Raw genomic sequence first — 24,552 nt, 5'->3', positions numbered from 1 at the left:
TTTGGTCCAGGGGCATTTTTGATGGTTTTAATTCGGATATCCTCGGTGTCTATTCGACAGCGCCGGCGTGGCTGCGGACTGTTGGGGTTGGGAATGATTCATTGAATAAAGGGGATTTGTCGAATCATGTGTGAAGTCTCCGATCTGTCCTGGCAACTACCTTTGTCGTTCCTTTCCTTGTTGTAATTGCATATATGAGAATTTAAGAAATCTTGAATGGTGTCACTGTCGGCTAGACGATTTACTACTGCTAAGGATTTACCATGGATCAATTTGCGGCAAGCAGGGGGTTGATAAAATTATTCAGCATACGCCATGGGCGTGACCTATGGATGCCTTTCACATTGAAGATATTTCGTATTTCCATGTGGTGAGATGCTCACCAGAAAAAGGTGCATAAAACGTGTGAGAACAGCTTATTCTTGCTAAAACTAACCTTTGACCAGGCGACCTACTTCAAAGACCTCCCCATGAGCAAGAATTGTGAGAAACTTCAAGAAATGAAGCCCCCAGTTTGTACAGATGCTGTTCTATTCTGCAAGCAGGTCTTCAGGGACTGTACGTTGAGCTGTAGCCGGAGCAGGAGCCAAAGTCACTTTCTTCAAAGGGACTTGGTTAATCGGGTTGCGAAAGCAGTGCTCGCTGGAGTGACCGGCTTGGCGATTATGATACCGACAAAAGAAAGGGAGATGATTCACTTTAGACATGCTAAAGGAGTGAGCTTGATTAAGAGCGTTGAGACGATGATCCTCAAAAACAACGAAGTCTGCAAATGTTGCTTCGATAGTTGTGTCGGTAGAAACTTTCGAATTGAGGAAGTTGTCGAGCCATAAATGCGCGGCTGGGTTGGCGCTGACGGCATTCAGAAAATGGTAAAAGATGAGAAGAGGCGTAAGCTTTGTCGAATTGCACTCTTGGAGGTCACTGAGAGCGATACGCCATTCGTTGACGAAAGCTTGAGGCTTGTTGGAAGTGTACGTGGTGTTCATAAACTTGAGAAAATTGGCAAAGCCCGCTTCATAAGACCGGGCTGCGAAGGCACGGTGGAGGTTGGCGTACGCGGTACGTGCGTTGTTCGCGTCCAGAATGTAAATTCTGACTGTCTGGTGAACAGTAGCGTTGAGTAGCGGCAGGAGGTAACGGCTGGCGTTATCCCACTGAGTCCGAGCCTCAACTTCAGTTGGGGTGGGCTGTGTGGGATGGACTGCACTGGGCTCGCTCCACACACCAGTGAGAAGTTCGTAATATTGAGGATCGCGTGAATCCAGGGTCCACTTGAGTGAAGTAGTCCACGTAGAGAAATTGGACTCGCCGACGAGAGTTGGAACAAGTTCGAGAAGGCTTGGCTCGGTAAAGCCAATGGGACCCATTTTGGCGATGAAATTGACAAAATAAGGGTTCAGAATGACTGTATGAAGATGAAGTATTGATAAAAAAAAAGAATGAAGATCTGATCGATGGGATTGCCTGTGGGCTTTGAATTGGGAGTGAAAGCTTTGTGCTGCGACAGCTGCTCTGGAAAAAATCCGGAAAAACAAGGTAAAGTATGGAGAAGGAGCGATGGAGACCTCATCACCTGTTGAGCTATAGGTCTGGAAGAATAGAAATGCCGAAGTCCATAGCGACTTCCTTGTTGTTTAAGTTGAAATCGGACAATTCCTTGCCATCTGATATGTGGATATGTACACAACTTTCTCGAAAAATCTCCAGATCAACTTTTATATCTGCCCGACGTTTGGCATTTAGAAAGACCACTATTTGGGTCATCTATAGATCTCTCAATGCAGTGCAGATATTACACTCATGTCTCTAGTAAGGTGGATGCCCGAACGAAAAGGCATTATATGGTGACAGACTCTATTTGCCACATTTGTAGTAGTTAGCTCTCTCTCTCTCCGTTCCTCTTTGACCTCCTTTGTATTAACATCACAAGAAAACCACTGAAAGATTTTTCGGTACAGCACAGTTTCAAACAAGTTCATACATGCAGGGACTGAGACAAACTGCACGCCTCTTCTGTTGCGGCTGCGGATGCAAGTCCTCGAAACCAAGGATCTGAACTGAACATGCCAGACATGGAAGTCACAGGAGACATGCAGGCCATACAAGGACTCTTTCGACAAAATGTCAAGTGTGGAAAATTGTGATTAGCATGAAAATTGTGAAAGCTACGCTACGTTCTTAGAACAGGAAATTAGTAGTTGTTATTCATAGATCCGCATTTTGCACGATTTGGCCCTCTTACGATAAACCGCAGAGATTTTAAACGAGGGTTCGACATTGCAGTGCAGTGCCTGAGACTTTGACAAATTACCAACTGAAGACAATGCTCTCAAATCACATTTCTTCGTCTATTTGGTTAAATAGATAGGACACCCCCATTGAAGTCCATTTAGACTGTAGCTTTCACGACATCGCTGATACTGCGAGCCGTGTATTCGATATTGAAGTTGTTGAGCCCACTAAAGGAAAGAAACATGTTAGCCTAGCCCTTGTTCCCAAACTACACCGATCAAACATACGCGATAGAAATTCTCCCAGAGTCCTGAAGATAAACATGGTGCTTCTCTCTGAGGAGAGTGACTTGCTCCACAGACAGTCCAACATATCTAAAGAAGGTCAGCATGGTGAGTCTCTCCGAGTCCGATATTGGCATCACATACGAAAACATTCCGTTCTGCTCAGTAATATGCCGCCAGCTACCTGGTGTTTCCAATTTCTCCAAGATTTCCCTTAGCGTAGCTCGACGGTGCTTGAGCTGGTTCGCCATATCACGCACTTCCTGTCGCCACTGGCTTTTCAAAGCCTCATCTGACAGTACCGTCTCAACAATCTTGGATCCGAAATCGGGTGGCGCGCCGGACTCGGCGCGTGCGAGGAGACTCAGTTGCGCTTCTACTCTCTTTCCTGTTTCCTCGTTCGGAACAAGAATTGATACAACCCCAACGCGCTCGCTGTAAAGCCCAAAGGACTTTCCGTATGTTGAGACGAAAACAAGCGGGATCTCTCGCTCGGCAAACAAACGAACACCTTCAAGATCTGTGTCAATGTCTCCCGAGGCAAAACCAGGATATGCAGCATCGAAGAATGCTAAATGACCGCGCTCCAAGAAAATTGAGGCTAGCTCTCGCCACTGGTCTGGCGATGGATCACATCCAGTGGGGTTCTGAGCTCCAGACTGGAGAAGAACCACCGATTGAGTTGGCAAAGACTTGACGGCCTCTGAAAAATTCTGAAAATCAACGGTGTTTGTCTTGCTGCTAAAATATGGAATAATGCTGGGCTTGATTCCCGCAGACTGGAAGACGAAAGGATGATTCACTAGGACCCAGTCAGAATTGCGTGGGCATGTGTGTGTAAATGGCGACTTACACCAAGTATCGCTGGGCAGGAAAATTTCAGCGTTCACATTCTCCTTCCACGGCCCATAATTACTTTTCAAAAAGACTGCTCCGACGTGACATCCGCCACTTGCGCCGAGAGTCTGGGCGGAAACTATTCTAAGTTGCATAGTCAGCTCTAGATCGATTCGTTCAAGAGCATGCCAGTCTTCTCTTACCTTTTTTCCTTCAAAAGACGATGATCTGCTCCAAAAAGTAGACTGGCACTTAATTCCCTATAAAGCTGGGAACCCACAGCGGAAGAACGATATTCATGATGCCACTCAGGATCATTAAAAATTCTTTTCTTTGCCTGGGATATGGATAATTGAAAATTAGTGATGTACGTTGGGCGTACAGTGGTTAACTTGGGAAAGTAATACGTACCTCTTTCACACTTGGCAACACGTACGCTTTCCCTTCCTCCGTTTTGTACACGCCCACGAGGAGATCAGTTCTGTTGGGATCAGTATCCGCTAGGAACTTCCAAATGAGAGCTGCAAGGCCATCTAAAAATGCTTTCTTAATTTGGGTTCATTAATGTGTTATCTGTATCATTTACCTGGTGCTCGGGCAGCTGGGATGCCTTGAAAAGGATCTTGGAAAGTCGTTGTTGTTATGCTACCCATTTTGTTCGTGGGAATGAGCGGGGGAAAATGGGATTACTGTTTGAATTTATAGCTGCGGGGAAAGATGGGGCTTAGAGTGATATTCATCTAGAAGCACGTTATTAGCAAAACGCCATCATGTCGCAATATTAGAAATGTGCCCAATAGTCTAATAGTGTGTTTTATCTCTCCATCAGGGACCATAATCATGAGTAGCCTGCTCGCGATATCGGCCTTCTCTTCTGCAGAGGTTGAAAAATGAACAAAGAAATAAAAGTGAAACACAGGGCACCCTTCACACTGACAAAATATGGTGAAGCGATTGAGTGACACACTAGGCCCGATCAACCTTTTTGAGAAACTAAGTGCACAAAACATTTTGACTACATGGGGGATCGTATATAATTATATTCATCCGCATGGACAATTTCGAACAAAGAATGTGGCCCTAGATAAGAACCTTGGTCCTTGTTATGGTCTAGTGGTCAAATGGGCTGTGCTGTGTTCCACAGATAACATCCTAATCCGCGCCTCCATACGCCTAGTAGTCGGTGGGGTAGAAATCGGAAGTCATGAATGTAGGATAATTAGGAGGTACCCTTTTTTTCAGCGATGAGTATAAAAGATACTAGAGGTAAGAAGGGCCATAGTAGGGTCTTTCTCGTCATATTGATACCTGTATGCCTGAACTTTCACCTGAAGCTAGACCGCTTTAGGCACATGCAGTGTGCTGTAAATGAAAAACTAAGCCCGATTGATGGAAACAAAGCTTCTCATTCTATGCAAATCCATGCATCACCACATTCTAAAGTGATTTTAGACAAAGGCAAAGGCTTAGTAAGATCATGAAAAAGATCGATTAGATTAAGCCCCGGCGAATTCAAATATCTTAGTTTCTAGGGTCCGATTTCGGTTATATCACAGAGCAGAGTTGACTACTGTATCACCTTAATGAATGATAGGAAATGCTTTACCTAGCCATTCTGATTTGAGCTTGAATACGAAAGAGTATTATCAAGAGAGATTTGCCTGGTGGATGGACGTCGAAATGTATGGCGAAGATGAGAAATCAGATTAGAGAGTTGAAGAAGCGAAGTCATGAGACAAAAAACTCAACAAGTAGAATGGTACTAGTGAGAGAGAAGTAAGAAAAAGGTAGTTATATGAAGGTGGTAAGCTTATTGTTGTAGTCTCTGGTGCGGAAATTGGGGAGAGAGGAAGATGTATATTTGTGCATTCAATCCCTGAGAATTAGGCATGACAAATTGAGTATTTACACCCTGAATCTGACGACTAAGCGTTCAGTTTGTAAGCAAGTAAGACACATAGACTCTGAGCCTGGGGGAAAGGGAAATGGTGGCGCGTAGTTACCAGCAGGGGCCCTCAAGGGGGTTTCCTATAGTATGATGATGGATACCATCACTCCTCTCACTCTACGTGCCTTCCTGGTAGTCTTTGAACGCCGTAAAATTCAATTTCTATCGTTATGACTATGGTCCGTGCCCCTCCTGCGTTGACAGCGTTTCCCTTCCCTTTATTTGCCCCTTGATCATATGACCATTCTGGTCTCAATCATGTCATCTGATTTTCGTTCCCTTGCCTTCTATGTAACACATGTGATCCATCTTTTGCCTCAGCTCTATCGCCTACTCTAGCTCAATAGTGCCAGGGGGCTTTGAGGTTCTAGAAAGACGAAGTTAGCTCATGGCCCAAGACCAATAGAGAGGATAACTTCTACTTACAAATCATAGACAACACGGGCCACGCCTTCTACCTGATTGCAGATAGTGCGCGATACATCCTGGGGTGGACAGGTTAGTAAGTGCAAGAATTAAATGAGATTGGGCCATTGGGAGGATGGACGAGCGTACCTTGAGGAAAGCATTATCGAAGTCAAACACGTCTGCGCTCATGAAATCTTTGGTGCTGACAGCACGGAGAATCACGATGTAACCCCAAACTCGCTGATCACCGAAAACACCAACACTACGGTTAGTGTCAAGACCAGCAAAAGCTTGGGAGATCTAGAACAGAAGGATTAGCTTGCATCCGTCTGGGCTTTTGCGACTCGCTGAACATACCTGGTCGTAAAGGCCTGCCTCCTTGATCTTGGTGATGAAAATGTGGTCGGCCTTACGGGCGATCTCCACGCGCTCCTTGGTGACATCACCGAGGATGCGAATGGCAATGCCAGGGCCAGGGAAGGGGTGACGGTTTACTAGTGATTCGTGTATGCCGAGCTTTCGACCGATTGCCTGTAGAATTCAGTATTATTGCAAGTGGAACTCAGCCTATCAGGATTAGCATACCCTAACTTCATCTTTGAACAAAAGTCTGAGAGGCTCAATCAGCTGTAAGAGAGTTCCTGTTAGCCTCCCTGCATTTATGAAGAGACAGAAGGTAAACTTACACGCAAACCTTGCTAAACGAGGCATGTTGATTAGTAAATGAATCAAAAGATACCAGGCTACTTCGACTTACGCCGTTCATCATCCGCTACATGCTGATTAGTTAAGATACGTTCGTGGGGAATAGTGGTTTTACTTACCTCAGGCAACCCGCCAACGTTGTGGTGAGCTATATCTAATGTTAGCTTTTGTATGATTTCGGGGTAGAATTCTGCTCCCAAGAATTTGTTGACTCGCTTACTCTTGATAGTAGCAGAAGGCCCGCGGAAGCTTAAAGATTCGATGCTAAAACACTTTTAGTATGGAATTCGAAATTAGCTGAAGAAGACTTACACGTCGGGGTATAATGTCCCTTGGAGGAAGAACTCCACCTTCCCGGAGTTGGGGGTGTTCTCCGCTTCTTTCTCGATCTTGCAAGTTTGTTAGCCAGTAAGAAAACCCAGTAGAAAAGGTCGAGCATACCCTGATAGCCTCTTTCTCGAACAGATCGATAACTTCGATACCGTTAGCACCCTGTCAGTAACTCGAGACGGCTGAGAGTACCCACAAGTTGATCCAATGATCTTTCGCTTTTTTTCCGGTTCAGAAACACCGGCAAGACGACTCAAGAACAGTTCGCCAGCGTCAACAACTGTAAGATTAATGCCAAGGTGCTTTCCGAGCGTAAGCTTGACCTCCTCGCACTCATTGAGACGCATACACCCGGTGTCGATGAGGATAGCTTTGAAGCGATCTCCAATGGCCTCGCGCATGAGGGCCGCTCCCACAGTGCTATCAACTCCCCCAGACACGGCTCCTAGGACGAGAGCTCGCTCACCAACAAGATCTCGGATGCGAGCGATCTCGAGCTCCGCGAAGTCGCCCATTTTCCAATTCGGTTCAGCTCCGCAGATATCAACGCTAAAGTTACGGAGGATGTCACTTCCACGGGGTGTCTAGAGCCGAAGATTAGAGGGAGTTATAATTTAAGAGGCGAGGGTAACAAACGTGTTCGAGTTCAGGGTGGAACTGGACACCTATTTCCCTTGCGTTAGCATGCTCAACTCCTCACAAGGCGGCTGAAGTGGAAGACAAACCAAAGATAGGCTTCTCCTCATGGGCGATGCCGGCGTACTCCGAGTTCTCGGTCGCACCAATGACCACAAACCCCTGTTAGAGTCAATAACAGAGCCCCAGGAATGATCCCAGGGCACTTACTGTGGGCAAGCTAACTAGCTTGTCGAAGTGGGACATGAACACTGGAATCTCATCCCCTAGACCAGCGAAAAGCCGGTCGACATTGCTATTGACCTTGGTGATCGTGACGTCGGCGTGACCATACTCTGCCAGGAAAGTGTCAAAATAGATTATAGATGGTTTCCCAAGGGTTAAAAACCTCGTGTCTCTCCGCGGGCAACGTTCTTGGAGTCGATTCTCCATGCGATCTCCTGGCAGCCATAGCAAATACCCCTATACCTCGCGTGTTAGTCCAGGTTCAAGCTGAAGGGATAGGCAGAATGCACACTCACAAAATAGGCACATCAAGCTCAAAAACAGCGGGGTCAACATCTGCACAAATAGATGTAAGCATGAAAAATAACCGTTTGGGGGACGAAACCCTTACGGGGTGAGCCCTCATCGTAGACAGAAGCAGGGCCTAGTAGCTCAGTCAGACCTCGGCACAAACCATGCATTCATGATATGACTTTGTACCTCCAGAGAATACAATTCCTTTGGGCTTCCATGTCAGATCAGCGATCTTAGTAGTGCAAGGAAGCAGCTCAGCGAAGACGCCGAGAGCCCGAAGCCGACGTAGGATAAGATGACTTGTTTGAGACTTGAACAACGGGTCAGCGTTTTCCACTATCACTGCATTTGCCATTGCAACAGGTTTGACGAGCCAGGTAGTAGGATTGAAGCTCCATAATCTGAAAGAGACCGAACGAGGGGCGGATTGGCAAGAAAGCTCCCGATACATACGCCAAAATCGAGAACAAGGATAGTCTAGACATTTGAATGTTAGCCAATCCATTCTTTACGCGTTTGTAGGCGCGGTGATCGGAGAGCGAGAACAGATTAGTTCCCAAGCTCGCCATTCTAGCTCTCCGTAGAATACTGATGGTACGTACGTCAAAGCTGTTGTGAGGCGCTTCCTGCTCGACGTTAGGAGCCATGATGATCGTAATTTCGGTGTTTGGTCCGGCGTGTCGAGAGAATTGGCGGGGTTCGCAAAGTCAGAGGACAAAAAAATTTGGTACGTACACTGGTACCGCCTCTTAAACAGGATACCGCCTTTTGAATGGTGACTCATGACTTGAGAATCTTTTTTTAAGTGCGGCAGTACGCGTGGCAACGCTCCCCTCATTGAGGGCGGTCACGGGTCTATCATCCAAGGTTAGTGTGCTCCCGAGAGTTTTGCAGGGTTTGCATACTCTTAGTGCCTGAGGCAGCCGCTCAGCGGCGCTTGGGCCAAGCACAGGCCTCAGGAATTGCAACAGCCTAGGCTTTGTAAGCCACAGGGAAAGGGGATTCATAGTGTTGCAAGCGAGGGCTTGGCAGGTTATGTAATAATCCTACACAATGTTAGCCAGTATCCATGTTGTAGTACTACCCAATGAAACCATGCGATTCTTACTGAATCTCATAAGCGGGAGTCGTGTGGTTCGAACAACGGTCTACTACGCAAAAGCCTGACAAATGAAAAATTAACTAGAAACGGATGTCGCTTGAAAATCAGAGTAGGCAATTCCGCCATTATTACTAACTCAATTCATCCCATTTCTCTCCGAACAATGGTTGTTTGGCGGTTCTTCTTAAGCTTTGTGAAGGTTTGTTCAACGTTGTTCTATGCCAAGTTCAGCGATGATCAAAATCGTCAACTAACCGCTCCCTTCACAAATAATGTTAAAGAGGGTTTGAAAATTAGGTACAAAAATGAAATGGCCAGTTAGATACTTGGCGAATCATCATGCAAAAACTTTGGTAATCAAAAGGCCACTAACCTGCATGCAATTACCAAAAAAACAAAAACATACAACAGTGAGGATTCGCTGGTGGTCACCCACCCAACTACTAACTCACCGGCGTGTGGCTTAAGTACGGCTGAGCGGACGGGAAGCCCTGTTTTCCACACCCTATGGTCGTATGTGTTATGTTAGGCGCAACATAAAACTATCAAATAAGTGATCCGGTGCTGGGATACTGAGTGCCACCCTAAGGTAGTATAATCCTCTCCTAAGCCACTGACTGGGCTATTGGGGGATGATAATAATAGTTTCTACAAAATATATCTTAAGGAAGCTCAATATACCCAGGGTTTTGTTATCTAATGCTTCTTTGGTATAGGATTCTCCGTAAATAAAAGGTAGGAGCAATAAGAGGCCGACAGTGATATACTCGTCGGCTACATTAAGTACAGAGGCGAGGAAGAAATCACCTATCCAAAATATTTCAATTTATAGAAGATTACTCTATTTTTATTTCGGAGGTCTATCTATGATCCTATTCCTATGCTAGATATTCCGCACTACTTTTTTATTAAGCGTCTATTCAATTTCTATATATAGATATTTAATACAAATCCTGATATAACTTATTAGCATATAGAGCACTTAAAACTATCTTACCCTATCTCTATTATAGCCTAGGAGTAAGCCACTATTCTTAGAATTTAGACGCTTAATCACCTAGAGACTCTTTCTAACACTCTCCTCAGGCTAAATTTACCCCTTAAGTTTAGGCTCGGCTACCTAAAACTACTTTAGTATAACCTCGAGCGCTTATACTACCTAGGATAGTTTCTCTTCTATAATAATATCAGTTTCTACAATTACCTTACTATAGAAAAAGGCCACTTACTATCCTACGTATTAACTTATCTAGGGCTTAGAGCTAATACCTTAATACCTCTGGTGTTACGCACTGCCTAACTGGTCACAGTTATGTTAGAAGCTTCCCTGATTATTCTTGCCTGTGCTGATCCTCCAACGTCAACGATCTGCCTCTCAACCGAGCTGTTGCTGCGCACTAGACTTCCGCAAAGCTCGAAAAGCTCGAAAAGCCCGAAACCCGACCCGACTCGACCCTCAAGAGCTTTTCGAGCTTTGCGGAAGTCTAGTGCGCAGCAACAGCTCGGTTGAGAGGCAGATCGTTGACGTTGGAGGATCAGCACAGGCAAGAATAATCAGGGAAGCTTCTAACATAACTGTGACCAGTTAGGCAGTGCGTAACATAACATTAATATAATATATACACTAGCCTTTTACTATAGCAATTACAATTAATATCTTAAAAGATCTAGGCTTAGCGATAATAGTATAGACTTCGTAGAAATCTAGATCTTTAACCTAACGAAGGCCACAAGTAATAAGTTATACTTTATAGGTAAAGATGAGATCTTGGCGGCTCTACCCGATAGAACTGCTGTCAATCGCTACATTTCTCAGTACTTCAATCGATTGGACGTGGCGCCATTTAAGCCCCTGACATTCAATATGCGAACACTAACTGACACAGGGTATCATCCTCTTCAGCATGTCTGCACAGTGGTCAATTTTCACGCGAGGTATGCGGACAACATTTCCAAAACAATGAATAGAGTGTGATAGCTCTAACAATTACTACTGTAGTATGAACGGTTCTGGGAGAATCCGTCCCAGACCTCAGTTATGTGGCTGGGTCTCCTCTTCTCTATGATATGTCTCGTGGTGCTGGCTTCAAGTGCAGCAGACTCCCGCCCATCTCCCGGCGTCCGGAATCCATTGGCGGATACCTACCGCGAAAAGATAGTACAGTGTCTCATTCTGGGCGAATACACCAAAGCGAAATCCGGGCGTTACGTTCTTGAAACGCTGTACCACTACTTGACCGTCGAGTATTCTATTCAGAAGGATGCCGATCGAGATATCTGGATCCTGTTGGGAATCTCGGTCAATATAGCTTTGCGCATGGGTTACCATCGGGATCTGTCGCACTTGCCAGGGATCTCCCCATTTGCGGGAGAGATGCGACGGCGGTTATGGGCCACGATACTGCAGGGAGACATCCTGATTTCCACCCAGATCGGCATGCCGCGTATGATCAAGGCTTGGCAATGTGATACGGCAGAACCCCGTAATCTGAATGACTCGGACTTCGATGAGGATTGCTCCGAGCTTCCCCCGTCCAGACCAGAGATGGAGATGACTACAGTTTCGCATCTGGTCGCTCGGCGGCGTATATTTGCCTCCCTGGGAGCGATGATCGATTTCACCGCGTCAGTGCGACGGGTAGCATACGACGAGGTAATGCGATTAGATCGCATTCTGCATGACGCAGACACAACGGTTCCTGCCTACCTCCGGATGAAGACAATGGCTGCGGCCGTGACCGATCCCCCACAAGTGATTATGAATCGGCTCTTTCTCAGGCTGATGTTCCACAAGGGTCAAATGATGCTACATTACAAGAATCTAACCCCGAGCCTAGTCGCAACTTCCGATAACCAGACATCGTACTCCTACTCGCGTAGCTCTTGCATAAAGGCAGCGTTGGGTATTTTGGAGATCCAGCGAATCCTCGACGAGGAAACTATCCCGGATGGGCAGCTTTATATGATGCGATGGCCAACTTCCTCATTCATGAAGCATGAGTTTTTAACAGCCACGATGATGCTGTGCTTTCTCACACGACAGAGATATGGCAATCCAGCGGTTCTGGCTGATGGCCACAACTTGGACCAAATCATGGCAGCGTTAACAAGGGCACATGGTATCTGGTCAAGGTCAGGGAATTCATCGGTAGAAGCAAAGACAGCAGCAGACACTCTCGGCAATGTTCTGGCTAAAAAGTCGGCTAATTCTAGCATGGGTGCAGAGGGTGTGAGGGATGGATGATGACATACGTATTATTAAGCAGCGTACTTATCCTACGCAACAACTCTATAGTAATAAGATCATCTTTACCACAACCAGCTTAATTCCATAACAGAGGGCCAAGCTGTGCACGATGACTCAGCCCTAATCTCAGGTTGGTCGTCCTTATTGATTTCTTCTCCTGTCCTTATTTACAATAAATTAGCCCCGCAGATGCCCTTTCCGGCTGCAGTTCTCGATGGACACAGTTTGGATGAGAGTTTTAATTGTGGATTCCCTTTAATAGGGCCCAGTCAGATGTTCCCAGGCTCAGCCGTGATGATGGATCCGAACCTCACGTGGCAGTGGTAAAAGGTTTGTTGTACCTCTATTTCTCTACAAGAATTTCACCCACTAGGACTCAACCTAGAGCGTATGTGTAGATTATAGAAGTCAGCGTGTTGTTGTGTTCGGAGATTTTCGGTTGCATATCAACTTGGTTGATGTGACCCCAGATAGTTATAAGCATCAATGAGACGATAAACATAACTCAAAGACATGGAACCATGCAGAATAATTGTGATGGACCTCAGTAATCATGATGTTACCCCATGGACGTCGTCTGCCCTCCACACCTGACCTAATTGCCATTATCGGAATCGCCTGCTGCTTTCCAAATGGGTGTGATGGCCCCAGCAAGCTCTAGGAGCTATTAAGAAACCCTTGCAACCTCTCCAAAGAAATTTCCTCGGTGCTGCATCTTCATAGTGAAGTACGAGGCATATGTTAGGTGCTTCATGATCTCGCCAGTTATGTCAACTGAAAGTGAGTCGCAGTTTAAGTTTGACTGTAAATAGGGTATCTAAATATTCTTGGGCAGTACAGGTAAATTATATCTGATCTCTTTCACCCCGTAGTATAATGCCATAGAATTATACTATAACACACCGTCGAACTTGCAATATTGGATGCCCCACGAACACCGAATGTGGCGATCTCACGGTTTTTAAAAAATTGTGGTATGTGAATGGGTAAAATTAACTAGGTACATAAAAAACAAAAAAAAAATTCAAAACCCAGGTCATATCATGGGTCAGCTCAGCTGTACACCAATCTAGTCCTCATGCTTGACATTCACAGCTGGGCCAGAATACTCTCTCCGCCCCCTAATGACATACATGACAAGACTAAGAATAAAAACCGCCCCGAAGATCACGACACTCCAGTTGAAATTTTCAGCAGTGACTGGCAGCTCACCTGGCCAGAATGACCAGAACATCGCGAAAAAGGAGTAGCACAGGCCAATGATGTTTACGGCTAATCCCCAGGTCCGTCCCATATCCCACCGACGAACGGGCAGGGTATCTGGATGCCAGATCTTTCGCCAGATCACACAGGTCATCGAGATGATGTAGGTGAACATCAAAGCAGCAGTGTTGACAGAGATGATGGCGTTGAATGCAGTATCAGAGCCGATGTTGATCAGAGAAAGCAGGCAGCTGAGTATGCAAGAGAGGGCGATAGCATTGACGGGGATCTTACGCTTGGGATCAATTTTGGAAATCCATTGAGAGCAAGGAAGACCCTTATCACGAGCAAAAGCCCAAGTTTGGCGAGAGGTGGAGGCATTGAACATGATGTTACTGAAAATGACAGGTAGCAATATGATGGCTGTTAACCCGTTGACTCCCGCCGTATTAGTGGCCTGCTTGAACACGTAGAGGAATGGAAATCCGGTGGGGTCATTAAGAGAATCCTGAACGGAGGGAGTGGCGAAGAGGTAGGCAACCAACAAGATAGCAGCCATGATTCCATTGCTGAAGTATCCCCAAGCCATAGCCCGTGGTACGTTCCGGCCGGCGTCCTTAATTTCTTCCGACATATGCGCACAGGCATCGGAACCTGTAATTTAATTAGCCACTTTTCCAACCTCATGTGGCAAGTGAAACATACTAAGACAGCCATAGATAGCTGAGATTTGTCCAACCATCACACTCACTCCCATCGTAGGTAACCCTCCTAGATTTTCCCAATCCGAGACGAAAACATCTTTGGCAGATCGATGAGGAGACATAGCCCACAGGACAATCAAAATAACCGCCCAGGAAAGAACGTGAAGAATCATCAAGATGTTACTCAAGATTGGCATCAGGTCTGACGCATAGACATTAAAAATGTATGTCACCAGAACCATCGAGAACACTAGGAGAGTGCCTTGCCAGCCTTTAGGATCGTAATCCGGATTGCGAACACTGATCAATCCCTGGATGATGGTGCCGGTGAGGAAGGATCCAGAAGCTGTTCCGGCTTGCCATGCGAGTACCGACATCCAGCCAGTCACGTAGCTAAGGAATTTTTGGTGTCGAGGCGAGGCAAATTCGGATACCCAATGGTACTGACCTCCATCGGTTGGTGCTATCGAGGCCATTTCCGACAATGACGCAATGATGAATCCGAATCCGACAAAAGTCCACATATATGACCAGAACATGCCCGCTAGGCCTCCATTCTCCAATCCCTGGTAGTCTGAACTGGCAGGGGTTAGTATGTATGTCTTGCATCCCCGTCGATTAAGGATATTATGATTTGCTCACATGATCAGATATTCCCAAGTGGCTTGCAAGACTGATGCAAAGCTCAATGCCGCAAGAGGTCGCATGTTTCTCTAGTTGAAGTCGCAGAGCGTTAGCTATGGATGTTGTACCTGCAAAAGCAAATCAACTAACCTTGAACTGTTGGACTTTTCCCATGCGATGCATTTCATCGTCGTCTAGTGCCGTTCCACCATGTTGGGAGACTTCTACGTTCCAATGATCTTGATTCAGTTCCAGCGTCTCCAACGCAGTCGCTTTGATTGAAGTTTCCATAATCCAATGAATGCCAATCCGAGCAAACGTGTGATAGAGATAGGATTAGGTTCACCAGGATTGAGGGGCCATGGGAGTAAAGTATTTAATTCCGACCTCGATTAAGGGCCGGAATACCCGTAAAACAATGGATCCCTTGCAGTACGCCTCCGTGCTGCGTGCTGGCCTGTGCTGCCCCGCCGAGGGGAACAGGAAAAACTGGAAGCATTCAAAGGCTAATTACGGAATACTCCGTCTGATTTAGTTGATCGCGTGTTTCGGTTTATAATCATACCACAATTTTGAACTTCTTGCCAGGGCCTAGAGCGGCTTTCATTTCGAAGAAAGCATGTTTTGATGGCACTAGGCTACGGCTGCATGGATTTGTTCCTTCGTGCCTTTACTAAGTGGGGAATCCATCGCCACCATATCAGAATGTTCATTGAATAGTTTTTTTAGATGGTACAAAGTACCTAAGTCAGCCAAGACAATTAATATGGGGCTGTAGAATCTTGAGTAACTATTCTCCACCGGGCCACATGGGAAGCCGTCTATTTTGCACGAAGTGGCTAGGGTCTAAAGCCTCATATGATGCAACTATGCAACGCTAGCAGAAGCAGGGTACTTTGGTCATTTGGTTGTGAGACATTGCAGTAGTTCAGAGATTTTAATTTCCTGCCGCTCTGAAATATGGCATTTTAGGCAATAAATACTCCGTACTCCGTGCTCCGCTATACGTCCGCTTACTGGTGTATGGCCTCTGATTGGACTACTAGGAACGGAAACGGGAGTCTTACCCACCAGTACCATTATCTCTATTTCCTACTCTGAACGGTGCATTGAAAAACATTGTTTGGAGTCCATTCCATCCTTCGTAGATACTTTAGCAAAGTGGCATAGGTCGGCAAGCTCTTCAAGACTTACAAGATGTAGTTTTCTAAGGAAAGGAGGGGACGTGCCATATAAATGTGAAAATCAAATCCTAAATGCCGGCTTATGCTCCTTTTCGCTTCCACAGCGGAGTACCTAGTCTTCATAGGATCGGCAAGGATTTCAATCTCTGCAAACCATGCAACCCGGTTGTCCCCCCCCCCGTGCAAATCCCACTTCTTTTACATGAAACCCCGGTCAAGTATGCATGGTGGCGCACTAGAATCGCTCATATTGCCGATTTAACATGTCCGGATTTTCTACTGAACAGGGGTTGATTGCCCGTTGGGTCTTTCCGGCAATTCGGCCCCAAATCCCATTTGATGATTTGTGTTTCCATTCAGATTTATTAATTAAAATACCCTTAACCCTTTCGATCACGTTTCAAAATGTGAAAATTTCTGGTCCCAAAATTTTCCCCGTTGCTGTTTACAAGGCTCTTAGCTTGTTATGTCGGTTACTTTGAAGACATGGCCTTCGGGTGTGAGCCCGCCTCTGACGACAAATAATGACCATGACCATAGTGGATTGGTTGTGGTCATCACTGCGTTCAATTTGTGTCTGGTTTTGTTTTCTCTCGGAGCGCGCACCTTCTCTTCGTACCATAGAAATAGACTGCAGCGAGATGATTATACATTTGGGGCTCTTGTGGTACAGTACTATCCTGCTCTTTGTAAACTACAAAATTTGAGCTTCTTGCCTCTGGACTAACAAATCAATAGCTTGCATCAATCGGCCAGATCATTATCGTGTTTTGCGAGGTTCACTATGGGTGGGGAACTCAGATCGATGGTATCGAGACCACGAGAAAAGAACAAATGTTAAAGGTAGGTCGGTGTGGAGGAACCTCTCTATCTTCTAGGGTACTTAACAATACGAAGATAGTGTATGCTGCCGATCTCGTTTCTATCGTTGTGCTCGGCCTTTCAAAGATGACAGCTTGCATGTTCTATGAGGGCCTATTCGCCCAAATTCAACTTCGAATCTCCTACTTTATGGTTCCGGCAATGGTCGCGTGGACATTGCTATCCGCGCTTCTGTTGGGAATTCGGTGTTCCTCCAATCCCTGGTCCAATATCAGTGCCGCTGAGTGTAGTGGATTGGTATGACCTGCCCCCTACTGCAAATTAGTATAAGCACTGATCATGCTGCAGCGTCCTCGCTGGGAAGTCATTACAGCTCTCGATATTGCCACCGAAATTTTGCTTATTATTTATGCGGCACTTGCAATTTGGGAAGTCAGAATCTCGACAAAGCAAAAGATCGTCGTGTTTTGCGCTCTCGAGAGTCGGATTTTGTAGGTTTCTTCGCAGAGACCATAGATCTAATGAACTCTTATACTTACACCAACCTAACTGGATAGGCTCATCCCCATCGCCGCAGTTCGTCTACACTATGTCCTAGCCCAACTCTCCTCAGAAGATCCAAGTCTCCTCGGGTCTTTTGCTACGGTCTCAACAGAGATGTACATAGGGCTCAGTGCCGTCTTCCTCTTGACAGCCTTTCTCAAATCTTTCATTGCAGTCTACGAGGACGATTTGGGGATATCGTATAGATATCGGGGGCCGTCAAAGTCTGATTCTCGGTCGAGATCTGCTCATCCGAATGATACACTGTCTCACAGGCTCTCCCGTAGTGTGAGAACAGAGCGAGTTAAGGGCTGGGAGGGAGAAGAAGACCCAATTATTGACTCATCTGAGCATGTTCAAGGGTTGCAGATTATGAAAACCGTACACCTGAGTGTGGAAGACGAGTCTATAGAGCTACCAACGCGAGGGGGAGCATCGGGTATCTGACAAACAATTCTTCCGGTCGGTATGAATACACCAGACGTCAATAATAGCCCCAAACAGAGGACAAATGCGAATGCCTTGTCTTCCACATTGAACCATCAACTTTCGAGCACCACTTCATCAACTCCGATCCTCCTTTCCGCATGAACAGCTTCTTCAATTCGAAGACACACATCGTTGTCGTCAAGCCCCCAGCCCAGCGCAAGAACAAGGCGCAAAGGGTTTCAATGACCCGGCTAAACTGGCCCTTGAGCCAATGGGCTTACACCAAAGAGTCCAATCTTGGGGAAGAACGGGATTTCTCGCTACAGACGGCAAAATAAAAGCATGCAGACGGGCGGGTGAAATCCACGGAGACGCAAGAGACTTGCCCAGCCCTTTTTTCATGATGCTCAGCACCAGGTAGATCGAGCAAGATAGGGGGTGAATGTGGCTATCGGAAGTTAATCTCCATACAGAGTAGCCCGAAGTCACCATCGACCGGTGGAAATCGGGGTCTGAAACCTCCTGGCCCATCAACAAGACACGCTTGATCGTTAGGAATTCAAATGGTACAGTCTACTTTGATCCCGAATGTCTTCTTTGATAGCCAGCAGAAGATGACAGAGAGCGAATCAATGTTGAACCTTCCCTGGTTGACTTGCTGCAGCTTTAGCTCGAGATTCTGCACACGCGACACCAGCTCTGCTTTCAATGCCCGTTTTCCCTTCCATGGTGCGTGACCTGGCGGAGGAAGTATACTCCATCCCATGTTTGACATCGCTGGTGCCCGGCAGTGTTTTGCGACAGCGCAATGTTTACTCGTGACATTTTTGGCAGCTCCGGGTTTGCACCTCATTTTTCTAGGGTGCGAGCCGGTCGGGTTTGAAATTTTCACTATTATCCGAAAGGCGCTAGGCTCCAGGGCAAAGTAGACTGCCGATGCCTTAAATATGGCAGAGGACCATTCGGCAGAACCTCTTCAACTTGCATTCTCTGCATGATCATAACCTCGGTCCTATAATCAATTTGAGCCTTTTTGAAGTGAGGAATTTTAGATTGACAGAAACTACCTATGAGAATGCTGCAGAGTTTACTGCAGCAGTTATAATCGTCTTTCTAAATAACTCAAGATATTGTCTGCTAGATAAATCGAAAAATGTAGTAGACCACTGGGTATTACAATGAGAAACGTAAACCAACTACATCGGTAGGATAGTTGAGCGAAGAAACTTGCAGAGCAAAAAAATCAAAAACGTACAACAGCATACATAGATTGCACCATGGGTTTCGTCGATAGAGGGTTGGGTGCACTTACCTTTCCATATTATCACACATTACCTACACCCATTTTTTTGTCCCATATAGTCCTCTTCCACACGGAACCTGACACATACGACCATAGGGTGTGGAAAACAGGGCTTCCCGTCCGCTCAGCCGTACTTAAGCCACATATTCTGCACAGTCAATAGTCAACGTGCCCTCAGCACCTAAGCGACACTCTAGGGTGAGTGCGGGTGATATGGGTGAGAAGTCTCGAGACTGGGGTGAGAGAGGTGAGAACGGAGTGACAATTCTCACCCTTGAGGTGATAGGGGCCAACTCACTCTGAACCTATGCCAGTCCCAAGAAAAAGACATAAATACAAAGCCCTGAGGCCATTCTCTTGCTCTGCCATGATTCTCTTTGAATTTCTTTACCATCCAAAATATGTTCTCCGAAAACAATCTCCAGAAAGCCCTCCAGGAGCGTATTGCACGTGCCGCATCACGTGGTTTCACACGTGAATATCAAAACGAGAAGGAAGATGAGGATAATACTATCTGCCACCGTGAGCTAGCGCCTGCCACGTTAGAAAAATACGACTATGCAGTTGTCACTTGGGCTCTGTAAGTTTGACTCGTATCTCGCCGATCTTGGTTCCTGATTATTAGCAGATGGAGGCTTTCCCGTGACGAGTCCACAGATTCGAATTTTCCCAACTTGCCTGTCCCGACCCCCCAACTTTTGAAACTTTTCGCAGAGTTTTACATTGTATCTCGCAAACACATCCCGGCCCAAAAGTCGGGTTGTAATGTATTCACTAGCTTTACGTCACGGTGGGAGCGAGACACTTCTCGACCCCTTTCCGATGAGGTTAAGCAGGACGTTCTTAACGTAAGAGGTAACAACTATCCTTCTCTGGAGCTAGCTGCTAATAAGAAAAACAAAAGCATATTAGAACTGCCCTGACAGTGAAATACAAACTCCCTACAAAGCCTAGAGAGCGGTTCCTTGTCAACGGAAAGGACATAGATTACCTGCTTCGACACCTGTTTGTGGACGACTGTCACAATTATGTACACGAGAGAGTACGCGTGCAGACCGGAAGTTCTCTTTCGTTATTTGCTGGCTCGGGTGCAAGAGCAGGGGCTGTCATTGAATCAAGTGCTTATCGCAACTCAAATGAATGCTTGTATTATAGGGTTTGTATCTTGATGGTCTGATACTTGATTATATCAAAACTGACGTGTATTTGATAGCACCTTTCATTTCATCTCAAATGGAGCAAGGAAAGGGGGTCTTTGAGACGTTGGGTGACAATTGATCCCGAATTCTTGAAAGGCTGGCGTTATCGCGACGATACTACCTTGTGAGTTTGTTAACTGAAATAATTGCATTGGGCAAATGCTTATATAGAAACTTTAGGCCAAAGAATTGGTTCAGAGAACATCCGGTACTTGGAAAGAGTTTTGTCTTCTGGGTCATTGTTCATGGAGTAGCAGATGGTGCCTTCAAAGGGCATACCACTGTGACAGAGGTTCTTGCCGCAAAACCACCCAAGGGAAGAGAGTCATGGACCCTGGAATGGAACGAAACTGCAAAAGATCTCCCATTTTTCAGAATGGTCACTTCTGAAGGACCCAAACCAACAAAGGCATTGACCTTCTCCTCATTGCGGCATAACTTCACTAGCTTGGCTCAGCGCGATGGTTTCAAAGATCAGTTGCGTGTTCATGGGATTCGAGGAGGTATCGCCAACAAGATTGACCGTAAGTGCATCTGTGCCGTCACGCCTCAAAATTACTAATGAATTTCAGCCAAGGCTTCTCAGGCTACTCGCGGTCAGGCTCTCGATCACCAGAATCATGACACCTATTTAAAATATCAGTCTTCTCTCAAGGCACTGGATATACAGGCCTTATTCTATGATTTGGAGCCTGACTATGAATGCCGCGATATGGAACAAAGCATGTCTCATCACCGAGACTCGAACGTGCCACTCCAACTGAATGCAGCTACGATCGAAAAATTCCAAACCGACGATGAAATTGTTAAGATGAATCAGAGAATTGCCCACATGACCCAGGAGATTGCTGGAGGATTGGAAGAAAATAGGGACCTCGTGTTTGAACGGGCTCGTCTTTATAGCAAGAAAGCAAAAAGATTGCTAGCCTGGAAGAAGGATTTTGTCAAAAACTGGTGGGATACTTCATACGCTGAGTATGTGTCTGGGAACGACTTCTCCGAACGCGACTCAACACCTCTTTTCGACATCTACAAGAAATATCTACCAGAGCGCTCTCGTCTCAGCGAGAATCTATTGAAGAAGGCAACGCTAGATAGTGAAATTGGTCGACAGTGCCTGGAAGACATGGTCACTATTTGCACTTCGACAGAACGTACCGTTTACTATCCCGGCATGGCCCCCGAAGAAGGCTGCTGTCCAATTTGCAATAAGTCCATACTAGAGTGAGTGTACCTGAATATTGCTATGAACTAAAAGGTTGATAAGAAAACAGCATTCCACTGCAAGGGAGAGCCAAGCATATCCTACAGTGTCGAAGAAAATCCTTGAATGGTCCACAATACCAGCAGCGCTACAAGAACGAAAAGCGCGCCCATCGACGCGTACAGCGCAGCTTTGTTCAATTTTGTTATCTTTGCGCTGAACTCTTCCTTAACGAAGATTCCTGGAAGAATCATTGCAAATGCCATCTCGATAGCCTCAACCCCCGATGTGGTCTCTTAACCTTCCGCTCCACACTTGTTGCCCCAGGATTCTGTCCATTCTGCTTAAGCGACAAAAGCAAGAAACCAGACGAGAGATTTCAACAATGGGTTGCAAAAGCAACTCTTTTGAATCACATTGACGAGCACTTAGGGTCAGCGGACTCTTCAGTCGTAGTCTTCTGCCCTCATCCATGCTGCAAAGAAAGGAAGTATGTTGACACCTTACATCTACGGCGGCACTTCTTTGATGCACATTCAATCGAAGAGCCTCGGTCAAATTGTGTTAATCGAAAAAGGAAGTGGCAGCTTCAGACAGAGCCCACAGGAACTATTTTCGAGAACTTGGGTGATGGAACATTGCCGAGCCCAGATGATTATTTTCTCACCGCCACTCTTCCAACTACTTCTGAAGATTCGCATATGAGCTCTGTAGATGATCTCTTTATGGAGTTCATGCGCTTTGATGAGAACACTGACTAGTGTGACGACTTCGATACTGACTATCGAAAAAACGACAGTTCAGATTCTTCCTCACTGGCCACTTATTGAATCGAATATGTTTGAACGATGTGAGATTAACGGCACATTCCTTGACCATAGAGTAGATAGATATATTATCCTGTTTCTTCCCCTGACCTTATCATTGGCTTAGCAAAGCCTGCGACCGTTGTGGAGAAGTAATGTAATGGCAACTGGAAACTGGATCATGACTTCCTAGCTTGCTTTGTCAAGTCAAGAACTCATCTCCTTTCAACGGACTAGATTATTTCATAATAGAAGATTCCCAATTTGATAATAATGCGAAAAAAAACTCACTGACGGTTGCTTCATGATCTTGCGACCGGAGCTTCTTTGCAAATCACAGCACCCGAAATCAAGGCCGTAAATGAATGACCCTGGGCAGGGTGATTTGGATATGTATTGAATTTGATGACTGCATTTACAAAGGTTTTTGGTATATTTTGGATAGGGGGAAGCGGGACCAGTGCCATATCTCGGTCTGACCCCATCTAGTATATCTGAAGTAACGTAATTGATTTTCTCGAGACATTAATCAATCTAGAAACTAGTGAGTTGATGGTATACATCAATGAAGTACATCAATGAAGTAAGTACAAATTCAGAACAACGAAACATAAGAGACCTCCTTCGCATTCACGCTAGTGATGTGGAAAACCCGTTAGGGCAAAACCACATCCAAAGAGACCAATATGCTTGTTAAGAGCGGGAGAAAAAGCTATGTGATCTTTGAAATTCGAAGGGACAAGCTCACTCGTGTAGCTTTCAGCGATTCTCTTATTCAAACCCAGTGCAGCTAGAGATCGAACCCGATGATGCTGTTGCGGTAGATGGAGAAGCTTCCGATGAAGACGATGCCGATGAGGAAGATTCTGATGAAGACGATGCCAATGAAGAAGAGGCCAATGAAGACGACACCGACAATGAAGGCTCCAATGCAGAGGATGTCAATGGAGACGATGCGGAAGGTAGTTTGGAAGCAATACACGAGCTGCCAACCTTTAATCCATTCTCCAATGTACATCCTGTCTGGTCTCCATTTTGGTTGAAAAATTCAACAACCCCATTATCGTTTACCTCTATCCATGCCACAGGTCGGTCGCTTTCCGTGCCACAAGCATCCACATTTAACGTTGAGTAGTCTTTTCGTGCACCATGTGTAACCTTGCTTATATCTAGGGCTTTGTTAATACTAATGGTAAATAAGTGGGATTTTTATTCACCTGAACAGCTGTTTCCATCAAGGAGGCCAAAAGATGCTGAGTATCCCGTGCAGCCATTGTTATCATTCGACCATATCACACATTGACCATCGTAATCAATAACTTCAAGAGTGCCACTCAAGGCGGCGCTTATGTAAAAGCTAGCGAGAAGCAGGAAAATAGAAAGAGCCATTTGTGTTATCTTCAAAAGGGATTAAAGAACGATACAAAGGGTATAGTATCTCTGCAAACAAAATTTTATGAAAAGCCACGACTTTGTGTACCACGTCTGCTGATTTAAATGTCCACAAAAGTTGGGATAGACTACCCACAGATCCGTGGCAATAACCTTTCAACCATCGCGACACGGTTTGCGACATCCCTTGCGACACCCTTTGTGACACCCTGTGCGACACTGTTTTTGATTCAAGGCACCACCGACTGATCGGCCTCATTTTATTTCTATGACAACTCACCTCGCTAGCCACCTGGTAGGTAGTTTGCTCATTACGAGTTCGTGGGGTCGTGGCATAAACCACGCTGAACCGTCTTATGGGGCGGCCTCATAGTTCCGGGGTTTGGAAGAAGGCGACGTAGTCGTGGCATAAGTAACGACGTAACCCCAGGTATGACCGGTAGCGTTTGCTAGAATCTTCAGCCTGACATCAATCAGATTCAAACTTGCAAACAGAAGTCATTGTTAGGCATCAATTACTGCCTTTTTTGGTCCTGAATCACCCATCTAAGGTTTCAGCAGGCTTGAACGTAAGCTTTATATTATCCAGGAAATAATATATAGACTAACAGTTTCTAGAATGAACGGAAAAGTTTCCTGGTTCTGTGTTTCTTGCCATGATAGCGATTCCCATCGCATGAAAATCAAATTTATAGCACACGAGCCTGGATCCTATCTTGTTTGCTTTTGGTCATACTTACTCCCTGCCAAGCGGCGCATCAACATCAATACACTATGCGCAAGTTGCCTAGAGGAAACCAACCTTCTATCATCGAAGAAACAGCGGGCATTTATCTCTAAGAGGAAGGACCAAATCATGTTTGAAAGAAACGTTTCTTGGGCGAAACA

General features: G+C 45.7%; 6 protein-coding genes and 1 non-coding gene across 7 annotated transcripts; 2 read left to right on the top strand and 5 right to left on the bottom strand.

Moving 5' to 3' along the window:
• Positions 1 to 530: 530 nt before the first annotated feature.
• Pdw03_1446 (uncharacterized protein) lies at positions 531 to 1,370 on the bottom strand (the record flags this gene model as incomplete). The annotated part of the gene is made up of 1 exon (XM_014679575.1): positions 531 to 1,370. The coding sequence occupies one exon, from the start codon at positions 1,368 to 1,370 to the stop codon at positions 531 to 533; it is 840 nt and encodes a 279-aa protein (XP_014535061.1).
• Positions 1,371 to 2,392: 1,022 nt separating this feature from the next.
• Pdw03_1445 (Pyridoxal phosphate-dependent transferase, major region, subdomain 2) lies at positions 2,393 to 4,009 on the bottom strand (the record flags this gene model as incomplete). The annotated part of the gene is made up of 7 exons (XM_066099904.1): positions 2,393 to 2,462; positions 2,523 to 2,609; positions 2,664 to 3,321; positions 3,373 to 3,500; positions 3,560 to 3,693; positions 3,768 to 3,889; positions 3,943 to 4,009. 7 exons carry the CDS (start codon positions 4,007 to 4,009, stop codon positions 2,393 to 2,395), a joined length of 1,266 nt encoding a protein of 421 aa, XP_065957631.1.
• Positions 4,010 to 5,634: 1,625 nt separating this feature from the next.
• Positions 5,635 to 8,549, bottom strand: Pdw03_1444 (GMP synthase; the record flags this gene model as incomplete). The annotated part of the gene is made up of 21 exons (XM_014679577.1): positions 5,635 to 5,671; positions 5,731 to 5,789; positions 5,860 to 6,012; positions 6,070 to 6,243; positions 6,298 to 6,339; positions 6,399 to 6,410; positions 6,470 to 6,484; positions 6,537 to 6,565; positions 6,638 to 6,681; positions 6,730 to 6,806; positions 6,859 to 6,890; positions 6,944 to 7,331; positions 7,384 to 7,412; positions 7,473 to 7,545; positions 7,594 to 7,718; positions 7,772 to 7,845; positions 7,905 to 7,944; positions 8,000 to 8,032; positions 8,089 to 8,212; positions 8,356 to 8,379; positions 8,505 to 8,549. The coding sequence occupies 21 exons, from the start codon at positions 8,547 to 8,549 to the stop codon at positions 5,635 to 5,637; spliced, it is 1,629 nt and encodes a 542-aa protein (XP_014535063.1).
• An 854-nt stretch (positions 8,550 to 9,403) lies between these two features.
• Positions 9,404 to 9,519, bottom strand: Pdw03_rRNA42. The gene has a single exon (XR_010715639.1). It is a non-coding gene; the product is annotated as a 5S ribosomal RNA (ribosomal RNA).
• Positions 9,520 to 11,042: 1,523 nt separating this feature from the next.
• Positions 11,043 to 12,248, top strand: Pdw03_1443 (Fungal specific transcription factor, putative; the record flags this gene model as incomplete). Its single annotated transcript, XM_014679578.1, has 1 exon — positions 11,043 to 12,248. The coding sequence occupies one exon, from the start codon at positions 11,043 to 11,045 to the stop codon at positions 12,246 to 12,248; it is 1,206 nt and encodes a 401-aa protein (XP_014535064.1).
• Positions 12,249 to 13,320: 1,072 nt separating this feature from the next.
• Positions 13,321 to 15,073, bottom strand: Pdw03_1442 (Amino acid/polyamine transporter I; the record flags this gene model as incomplete). The annotated part of the gene is made up of 4 exons (XM_014679579.1): positions 13,321 to 14,108; positions 14,160 to 14,737; positions 14,801 to 14,871; positions 14,933 to 15,073. The coding sequence occupies 4 exons, from the start codon at positions 15,071 to 15,073 to the stop codon at positions 13,321 to 13,323; spliced, it is 1,578 nt and encodes a 525-aa protein (XP_014535065.1).
• Positions 15,074 to 16,432: 1,359 nt separating this feature from the next.
• Pdw03_1441 (uncharacterized protein) lies at positions 16,433 to 18,098 on the top strand (the record flags this gene model as incomplete). The annotated part of the gene is made up of 6 exons (XM_066099903.1): positions 16,433 to 16,633; positions 16,705 to 16,809; positions 16,864 to 17,085; positions 17,137 to 17,279; positions 17,346 to 17,770; positions 17,836 to 18,098. The coding sequence occupies 6 exons, from the start codon at positions 16,433 to 16,435 to the stop codon at positions 18,096 to 18,098; spliced, it is 1,359 nt and encodes a 452-aa protein (XP_065957630.1).
• Between the last annotated feature and the right edge of the window lie 6,454 nt (positions 18,099 to 24,552).

The sequence above is a fragment of the Penicillium digitatum genome, chromosome 5 (genome assembly GCF_016767815.1).
Source record: "Penicillium digitatum chromosome 5, complete sequence".
In the NCBI taxonomy this organism is placed as follows: domain Eukaryota; kingdom Fungi; phylum Ascomycota; class Eurotiomycetes; order Eurotiales; family Aspergillaceae; genus Penicillium; species Penicillium digitatum.
This window is presented reverse-complemented; position numbering and strand designations above follow the sequence as displayed.